This window comes from Nicotiana attenuata, unplaced genomic scaffold (assembly GCF_001879085.1).
Source record: "Nicotiana attenuata strain UT unplaced genomic scaffold, NIATTr2, whole genome shotgun sequence".
Taxonomy (NCBI): Eukaryota; Viridiplantae; Streptophyta; class Magnoliopsida; order Solanales; family Solanaceae; genus Nicotiana; species Nicotiana attenuata.
The window spans coordinates 14,425-25,240 of record NW_017673033.1 but is presented as its reverse complement, the minus strand read 5'-3'; the positions used below and the strand labels follow the sequence as shown (position 1 = coordinate 25,240).

The 10,816-nt window shown below is 34.5% G+C and overlaps 1 protein-coding gene and 1 pseudogene across 1 annotated transcript; one reads left to right on the top strand and one right to left on the bottom strand.

Annotated features, from left to right (window-relative positions):
* Positions 1-915: 915 nt before the first annotated feature.
* LOC109215253 lies at positions 916-3,984 on the bottom strand. Its single transcript, XM_019379282.1, has 5 exons — positions 3,805-3,984; positions 3,610-3,705; positions 3,013-3,474; positions 2,908-2,913; positions 916-1,032 (listed from the first exon to the last, which is right to left on the bottom strand). The coding sequence occupies exons 1-5, from the start codon at positions 3,982-3,984 to the stop codon at positions 916-918; spliced, it is 861 nt and encodes a 286-aa protein (XP_019234827.1).
* A 3,918-nt stretch (positions 3,985-7,902) lies between these two features.
* On the top strand, positions 7,903-10,788 carry LOC109215256 (annotated as a pseudogene).
* Positions 10,789-10,816: the final 28 nt, after the last annotated feature.

Below are 10,816 nucleotides of genomic sequence, written 5' to 3'. Positions count from 1 at the left end.
GTCATGATATTAAGTTCTCCTCTATACAAAAATATTGTATTAAGTGAAAATGATAAAGGGGTGAGCACATTATTCATCGAGTTTTTTTTTAACTTGGGACACTTCCCTCGGAAAAATTTTAGTTAAAAAAAGAGACACAAAACTTGCTTTTTGACGTATGAATGTGCCAAAAGGAATAGCTAATTTAGAGAATCTGAGTTAAAATTAGAAAGTAAAATCGTGAGAAACATGAAAAAAGTATACTTAGAAGAAAAGTAAAATTGATAAAAAGGTAAATATATTATTTAATTTAATGAGAGAAAAGATTTATCATATTACTCCCTCCGTCCACTTTATATGATATTTTGGCCCTTTTTTGTGGTCCAATTTATTTGATTTTTCTAGATTTCAAAAGTGAATTAATTATTATTTAAAAATTTTCCTTGAAGTAAATAGTATTGGAGTATGTGTTATATTTATTTTCCAATGCAATTGGATTCATCCATCTCAGATTGGAGTTTCACTTCTCAAGTAGTCCACGTACTACTTGTTATAAAATATGCTGATCAATTATGCTAGTTGCTTCGATTCTGGGAGTTGCTAATCATCACATCACCAATCCCAAAATGGCATTATGTCAAATATAAAATAAAATGAAAAAATGTGAAGAGATAGTAAATGTCAATATAGTCAATTTCATCGGAAAAGGGTCAAATATATCCATAACTATCGAAAATGATTTAAACTTACCCTCCGTTATACTGTCCGTTTAAAATTAACCTTACCGTTATACTTTAGATCAAAAGAGTCCTTGGGTCTAACAACTAAGACACGTGGCACGCTAGGAAGTAAAGCCCAAATCCAATTAAAATACTCGATCCTTCAAAAGGTTTTAACCCATGAACCCGAGTCAAAATTCTTCACTTAAAATTAATTTCACCCTTCTTTTATTTCAACGCCGAAGTCATCAGAAGCTTCCTGAAGCACAGCCATAATTGAACTCTGAAAGCGGAGATCAATCTTGAAGTCCTGAGCTATGTCACGAACCAATCGCTGGAACGGCAGCTTACGGATCAAAAGCTTAGTTGATTTCTAGTACTAGCAATTCTCACGGAGCGCCACTATTCCTAGCCTGAATCTGTGAGGCTTCTTCACTCCTCCAGTGGTTGGAGCTGACTTTCTGGCTACTTTTGTGGCCAATTATTTTCTCGGAGCTTTACCTCCGGTGGATTTTCAGGCAGTTTGTTTTGTACGAGCCATTTGGGAATTAGGTAAGAGATTTGGTTGAGAGACTAATTGGATTATAGAAGGATTTTGAGTTTGGATGTTGTGCCTTAGTATCCACCTCCACCTTTAGAGAGATAACTAAGCATAATCATTGACCATTCACTAAAGAATTTTCAATGTTTGGTTTTTGAAGCTTGAAGGATTCTGCATTTTGCCTCAATTCGTCCAACTCAGTTCTTCACAGCTAATGACTGTATTCAACCATAATTTTTAATTTTTCAAACACTAATGAACACTAAATTTAAATTTTCAAGACCCAGATCATTGAAACCAGGAGACTTGAAGAACTTGGATTCGTCCTTGTTTCTTAGTTTCTGTCTGAAAAAGCTTACGGGTGTACTTTGTTCTTGTTGTATTCTCGGGTCATTTTTTTAAAACAAACTATAACACAAACTCTTATCTGCACCAGCTGCACTAAAATTTCAACCTAGCTTCTAATCAACTTCATATATTTCAGCTATTTTGTAAGGAGGATATGACTTAAATGGCTAATGGGCCAATAATCATTTTATTTTTTGTCAACAATCTTCGCCGGTAAAGGTAACAGTAAAAAGCAAAGTAAAGGAGATGAAAGAACTCATTATTTGAACGAGAAAGGATGAAGGGTGGGTCGGGTAGGTGAGTTTGAACCAGGTAAATTAAATTGGGCATGAGTCTAATAAGGAGCTGACAGTGGCCCTCTATTAGAAATAAGGGCAAATTTATTCCATAGTATTACGGTAGGGTCCGAAATGACCAAATAGTATAACAAAGGAAAGATTTAAATAATTTTTGATAGTAAACGGATATATTTGACCCTTTTCCACAATTTCATTGGTAATGTTAAAATATGAATTTCTTAATATGTATGAAAATAAAATAAAAAACAAATAAAGTGGACCGGAGGGAGTAACTCATTCAAACCTATCTCTACCAAATTTTAAAAAAGAAAATTTGAAATTTTGTATTAACTAATATATAATTAAATTATATATTTTTGGGGCCTTAAATATTTGGGATCTTACCCTACAACCGCCGTTGCCTATTGGATTTAATATCTGATCATTTAAGAAAGGGAGAAGAGTTAAAAATACCCCTATACTATTATTTATTGTCTCGATATACCCTCCGCATACTATCAGATCGAATATACCCTTACCGCTAGATAAAGTTTCAAACGTGCCCTTGTTTTAACGGACTGGACAGGTGTAGGCCATTAATAGAAGACCCGACCGTTCAGCCCCATATCCTACCATAACTTAATCAGACCCGCTTCCCCTACCTTTCCTCCCATTAAAACCATTAAATCCATAACCCCTTGCCCTTTGGTTTGTCGTTAGTTCTCTTTCTCAGTAAATACACAAACATCCGACTGTTATGGCATAATGAAATAAAAGTCAAAATCAGATTTTGTTACTGATCTACCAAACTGATCATGAAACAAAGAGAAAATTTAAAAGATTTCCACTATAGTAATACCAAAAAATAACAGAACCTTTAGTTCCTCTTAAAGCTTGCTAACGACGGAGTTTGCTTCAAAAATTTGAAGAAGATTTTTTTATAATAATTTTCAACTCTAATAGAAAATGTTTCAATAAAAAGATTATAAGATAGTGTGACGGAAAGCATGTAACTCTATCTTAGAAGCAAAACCAAAATTACCACAGCCTAAAGCAAAACAATATTATATTGTTACAATCATACTCGACGAGGTTTCATTTCTTGAAATGTTTTTACAATATCATCATTAAATATTGTACTAAATACATCTTTTTCTACATAAGGCACCAAGCAACCACTCAAAAGTTCATCATTCATTCGATTCCGCATGTCATTCTTGATAAACTTCATTGCCGAAAAAGCTCTTTCAACCGAGGCAGTGGCAACTGCCAAAAGCAAAGCAAATTTCACCAAGCAAAATACAAGAGGGAAGTTTAAATGTTTCTTTGTCTGAACCAATTTTCTTGAAAGATCACAAAGTTCATTCAAATTGGAGAACCTTTCATCAATATCCCAGACATCAATAATGTATGTCGCAAGTTGATTCTCAAGTGCACCCATACTAACCTCATCAAAGTCATCAGGATATAATTTAGCCATTTTCATGAACTTCTTGATGTCAAAACTAGAAAATGAGTCAAATGGATTCGAACAAGCAACTCCATGAAGCAAATTAGCAGTCACTTCGTCAAAACGACCATTGAGTTCTTGAATTTGCCAATCAATAATCTTACAAAATACATCAACACGATAATAATGCAAAATAGTAAGATCGGTAGATGTACGTCGTGATCATAAAGAGTTAACGTATGGCTCATCAAAATTAGGTATCAAAATGCCATACTTCATACAAAATGTAGATACTTTTTCAAAATGTGAATCCCAATCATCTTCTCTTAAACTTTGCAACCTTCTCTTTGCTACTTCTACAATTAGCATGGCATTTGCGATATCTTGCTCCTTTTTTGTAAGCATTTATTTAGCTCATTTGTGATTGCTAAAACATCTCTCATCAAATGCAACCTCAAATATTTGACAAGTTTTGAGATATCCCATTGCCTTGGCTCTCTCATCCATCAAATGTGCATCAACAACAAGTGCTTCAAGAACATCAAGAACAGAGTCAAACATAAGAATAAATTTTTTAAAAGATTTGTAATGAGATCCCCAACGAGTATCACAAGCTCTTGAAAGACCAAGTTCTTGATTCAAGCCTCTACCGGTTTTAAGCTCACCCATATCTTAAATTGATCAGATTGCTTCTCAAATGCAGATATAATGGACTGTAGTTGCCGTAGCAGATCTACACATTTCCTTTTTGCTTGGTTATGAAAGCTACTTGGCCCACCAAGATGCTTATCAAAGCTCTTCTTTTTGTTCCAACTCTTAAACCCTATGCTCGAAAACAAATCACCTCCACCTTGATGAATATTATCGTCTTTAAACAAATAACAACTCAAACAATATGCTGCATCGTTACTTATACTATACTCCAACCACTCATGATACTCATCGAACCATTTAGGATAGAAACTGATGCATTACTCCATAAAAATCTATTTGAGTAAAGTTATGTTCTTGAGGTTGACAAGCACCTCTTTGAATGTATTCTCTTTTAATCACATCGCGGAGGTTTAGATGGTAGTCCAAGATTTGAGTCCTTTCTGCCGAATCGGGGTTTAAAGTTTCAAGATTAATTTGTTGTCTTTGAGAAGAATGCAGTGGTACTTCCGTTTGATTAGCATCTTCTTCCAGGTTAGATTGATTATTAGTGGACAAATTTGATTTTGGTACTGCATCTTCTTCCAAGTTAGATTGATTATGAGCGGTCAAACTTGATTTTGGTACTTTGGAAAAAAACTGTTTCATTGATTTTTGATTCTGAATTATAAAACAAAATTTAATTAGAAGAAATACACGTAATATTTTCTATAAAATATCACATTTCACAGTTATAAAAACTATCAAATTGGCCAAGCTTTCATGAATTTTGGTACATGAATTTTCACTCTATATCTTGTTTCCCAATATTAAATTGATAATACAAGAACTCTTTTTGTTTTACTGGAATTAATCCTTCAATATTAAATTGATAATACAAGAACTCTTTTTGTTTTACTGGAATTAATCCTTTCCTTCTGATGTATGTTTCATTACAAATATATACTATAAAGAAATACTTAAAAGTCCAAGATGCTCACAGAGTCACAGTCACAAATCCCGAGATAAAAAAAATTAAAATACAAACAACCAAATACTTAAAAATCATTGAATGTAACAAGGAATAAGAAGTACACAATTTGCACTTTATATAATCACAATAGAGCAGAGTTCAACTTTCACAACCCACTCTTGTTTGTCCTCTAATTCTATTTTGTAGTTTTCTCTTTTTCTTTTTCATCATAATCTTTAAGCATATTAGAAAGAACTATGACACCTAGAATTATATAAAAATAAAAGCTTTTAGATATTCAAGGAAAATATTTGTATTATCCTCCATTAAATTATTTCGGTGAAAGTTATAGAAAGACATTTTCTAACTTCTAAAAAAAAGGGGGCAAAGAAATAGAGTAAGGGAACTTACCGTGGCTGCCATGACAGGCGAAGATCGACCAGCAGCGATTTGCAAAGAAGACTAATGACACGAGTCGGTGTCTCGGCTACAAGAATGAGCACTAGCTTGAGAACGTGAGCCGTGAGAGATGTTCCCTTTTGACTTTTGAAATTAGGGATTTCTTTAATCCCAATTGCCCTCATGTCATATCGCTTATTAATCTATATCTATATTATTATAAAAGCATGAATACAATGTCGGTTTGCAAAAATAACCTTATAATTTTAAGCATAATAACTCCTAATAAAAGGGCATAACCGAAATTCTAGATATTAGCCTTATAATCCTATTAGCATTAGGACATAATAATACACGTTAGGAATCCTACATGTACCTTTAGGAATCCTATTAGTATAACTACTTTTGGGTTGTCTAATCCATATAAAAATGAACAAGTAAATATACTTGGTCATGTAATCCTATTACTTTTAGGATATACTTCTTAAAAATTCCTATTACCAATTTAATTTGAAAACGTATTATAAGTCCTATTACTAATTTAATTTGAGAATGTATTATATTGTCCAAATCCATTTAGGAAAATGAGAGCCTATATTATTATAAAAGCATAAATACAATATCAATATATCAAAATTGCCCTAAAATATTGAACGGAAGAACTCATAGATAAAGGACACAACTGCATTAACCTATTTTTTGGACTGCAATACCTTCTATGCTGATTTTTAATATTTAAAATTTTAAAATTAATAAAATTTTATCTGTTAAATTCTTATAAAAAAATATGTAGGAAGGTTTAATAAAATCAATTTCCCTTCGTATTGGCAATACATTACCACTACATAATGTCCAATACAAAGAAAAAATAAAAGTAATATTAAATAGAATGCATAAAGAGTTGAAATTGAGGGGGGAAACCCCAAGATATATTTTTATAATATATTTGAACTATTTTCCTACTCAAATATTATTTTCTAAACAATTTTTGTGTAATATTGAAAAATACCCAATTATTAAACAACAACTAAGAAAAATTTCAAGAATATAAATGTGTGAGAAAGAGAAAAAAAATGGTAGGTAAGAGTCAATACCACTAATGATTCTACAAACATAAAGATCTAAAGTGAAATGTCATATCAATCTTTTACTGTTTGAAAATAAAATTTATGGTGGATAAAAATATAATTAAGATTAAATATTCAAAACAAGAGATGAACTAATATTAAGATCTGAATAACCATAGAATAAATTATTTTTGATGTTAAAACCAAATAATTAAATCTTTTAATTAATTATTTAGCAAAAGAATCCAATTCAATTATTTTTTAAATTAATCATATGAGTAAAATTCTTATTCAAGTTAAAATAAAAATCTTAGGGTACATAAATTTATTCCCTAAAAAGAGCGTTAGAACACAAAGTAGAAAGATTAGTATATTATTAAGAATCAAAATGCTATACAAGTGTCCGAGGAAGCACAATCAAAGTTAAATCCTAAACAAAAACAAGTTTTCAAGACTATGTTATAAAGAGTCTGCTCAGGTATAACGGAATTATTCTTCGTAGATGTCTCCGGCGAAATCGAAATAATTTTGTTTATGTCATGCATTACTTGCAAATATCATATCAAGAGGCATGACACCATTAGCAATAACAGCAATTGGTGTACAAGCAACAATTGTATTATGAGACCACCCACTTTAGATTTGATATACCTCTTCAAATAACTTAAATAATCATCACAAATATATCAAAGCAGAGAAATGGTGCTAAATTTATAAGAAGAGCAAATATAATAATAATATGGGATGAAACACTTATGTCTAAGTGTCAAGCAATCGAAATAGTTGCCCGGAGTTCTAGAGATATACTGGATATTAATGAACCATTTGGTGAAAATTTAATGGTTTGGGAGGTGATTTCTGTCAAGTACTATCAGTAGTTCCAAAATTGGCAAAAGCAGAGGCTGTAAAAGCTAGCTTGCCAAAGTTATACTTCTGGCTTCAAAGAAAAAGATTCAACTGACAAGAAAATATAATGTAAGAACAGATCCAGTATTCAGTGCCTTCTTGCTTCGTGTCGAAAACGAAGAAGAGCATTCAATAAAAGAACCAACGCATTAGGAGGAAGCATATACAAAAAAATATTGTCCACAAAAAAATGTTCGTTAAGATACCATCACATTAAATACTGTTAAACTATAATATATAATTATCTAACTAACATGACAAGATTGATCATTTGTGTAAGTTTTGAGGATGTACTTTTATTTTAAATTCATATATTATGCTAATGTAATATAATATTTTTCGGCATTTAGATGATTGTTGTATTATACATACAATTTCGCTCATTAATTATATTTTATTGTTCCTTCATATAAATAAATATTTAAATCATCACGTACCATTATTAACGCGTAACGCACGTTCATAGATACTAACGTTCATAGATACTAGTTTTAAAAAAAATACTTACAGATAATAAAATGACGTAGTTTAATGTTTGTTTAAAATTTTTAAATAACTATAAAAGAGAAGTTATGTCGCGACGGCAATGAACTTGCAACCTTCGATAACTTTTGACGCCCTTTAACCATTGCACTAGAGGTTTGTCTTGTGTCAAGGGTTATCGACCCACTCTATATATTTGTATATAATTGTTTTTAAATATATCTATGCAGTATATTTTTCCGGTTAAGGGTGTAGTTTGACACCCCTCAGACAAGGGTAGCTCCCCCCTGTTAAAAGCCAATAAGAATCAGGAGAAGGAGCATGTGCGGAATGTTGAAAATCAAAGCTCTAATCCTAAGGGTGTTGGGATTACTGTAACGGCTAAGGAAGGTGTTCCTAATCCTAGTAATTCAAGGATTAGGTTAGCGGAGAAAGGAGGAATTCCTAATCAATTCCCTTTTCTTTTTTTTTTTTTTTAAGAAATCCTATTTCAACTAGAAATAGGATTTACTATTATAAATAAATAGTATGGTTGAGTTGGTGTATTTGTATCACTGAGTTGGTATCTTTGTATCACGACAATGAATGCTCCTGTCTTTCTGACTAAAGCACAGCGAGACGTGCTACGCCGTGAACTCGGTGACAATAACGGAGGAAGAGATTCTCACGGCGGCAAGAACGGAGGAAGAGATTCAAAAAGAGACACGGGAGAGTCGATGGACCGGGAGGCCGAGAGCAGGAAACGCAAGAAGGAGCGTGACGAAGAGTTAAAACGACGAAAGCGAGCTCGATTGGAGGTCGAAGCTACTAAAGAGTATTATCTGGGCCCGGAAAAGCCCAAGAAGCGAGAGATCATTAAGCTCACCGAGAAATCCCGGTTCTCCTTCGACTGGGCACACAGCGAGGATACATCACGTGACATAAGCTCTCTCTACCAAAACCCTCATGAACCCGGTTTACTCTTCGGTCGCGGATTCCGTGCTGGAATAGACCGAAAGGAGCAGAAGAAGCTGGCAGCCAGGACTAAGAGGGATTTACTGGAGGAGATACGTAAGAGGAACGGCATCTCAAGGACTGCAGTAGAAGCAGCTGCCTTGAAGAATAAGGAACGAGATGCTGACATGTACGACACTTTTGACATGAGGGTTGATCGACATTGGTCGGACAGGAAGCTGGAGGAAATGACTGAAAGAGATTGGAGGATATTCAGGGAGGATCATAATATATCTTATAAAGGGTCGAGGATACCTCGGCCCATGAGAAATTGGGCCGAGAGCAAGTTGACTACCGAGTTGCTCAAGGCCGTTGAAAGAGCTGGCTACAAGAAGCCATCTCCTATTCAAATGGCTGCCATTCCCCTTGGACTTCAACAGCGTGATGTGATTGGTGTCGCGGAGACTGGTTCAGGTAAAACTGCTGCATTTGTTCTCCCTATGTTAGCTTATATCAGTAGGCTTCCTCTGTTGAGGGAAGAGAACGAGGCGGAGGGGCCATATGCTGTTGTAATGGCCCCCACGCGAGAGCTCGCTCAACAGATGTTGTTTCTATTGTTGGTGGACAGTCCATAGAGGAGCAAGGTTTTAGGATTAGGCAAGGTTGTGAAGTAGTAATTGCTACCCCCGGGAGACTTCTCGATTGCTTGGAGAGACGTTATTGTGTTCTGAACCAGTGTAATTATGTTGTTCTTGATGAGGCTGACCGAATGATTGACATGGGTTTTGAACCTCAGGTTATGGGTTTATTGGATGCTATGCCTTCGAGTAATATGAAACCAGAGAATGAGAATGAAGAGCTTGATGAGAAGAAGATTTATCGGACCACTTATATGTTCAGTGCTACCATGCCACCTGCTGTAGAGCGGCTGGCTAGAAAATACTTGAGAAATCCTGTTGTCGTGATTGTTGGCACTGCTGGAAAGGCTACTGACCTCATTACTCAGCACGTGTTCATGGTAAAGGAATTGGAGAAAATGTATAAGCTGCAGAGGCTGCTGGATGAGCTTGGAGATAGGACTGCTATTGTGTTCATCAACACTAAGAAGCAGGCTGATTTTGTTGCCAAGAATCTGGACAAAACCGGCTATAAGGTAAGCACACTGCATGGTGGGAAGTCACAGGATCAGAGAGAAATCAGCCTTGAAGGATTTAGGACAAAGAGGTATAATGTGTTAGTTGCTACTGATGTTGCCGGTCGTGGAACTGATATACCTGATGTGGCCCATGTGATTAACTATGATATGCCAAACAATATTGAAGCATACACCCATCGTATTGGACGTACAGGTCGTGCAGGAAAGAAGGGTGTAGCCACAACATTCTTGACCCTGCAGGATATTGATGTCTTTTACGATCTTAAGCAAATGCTCATCCAAAGCAACAGTCATGTTCCCCCCGAACTTGCAAGGCACGAGGCTTCAAAGTTCAAGCCAGGAAGTATTCCTGACAGACCACCTAGGCGGAAAGAAACTCTATTTACTCATTAAAGTTGGAATTAACTTATATGCTATCGTAGTGTTCAAGATTTAAGAATTTCTAAAATGGAATCTACTGAAAGATGGAGCGAGGCGGGAATGATGGAGGTGGTAGATACAGTGGAGGATTCCTTCATAGTGCAGTGGTAAACACTTTTTTTTTTTTTTTTTGTAAAGGAGTTTCATTCTGTTACTAACAAGTAATGTGTTGTTAACTTTCCCGAAGGCATTGCTATCTTATTCTGGTCTGGATTGTCGACAACTGAGATTTACTTAAGGTTCCATCTGTAATCGTAAACTCTCTTGTTTCTTATATTTCTGTTATACATTAGTTTATCTTCGGTAACTGTCTGCTTATTTTTGTTTTTTCTTATATTTATGTTATACATTACTTTATCTTAGGATACGGTGTGTGCTTAGTTTTGATTGCTCTTATTTTCCAGTTTTGATAGTCATTACTGATGCTGAAAACTTCTTTGTGCTTAAATTAATTTTCATTACCTAGAGTGATCCTAACATTTTCATTCAAAAAACGAACAAATCAAATGGTAATATAGCACAGTACTTCATGGA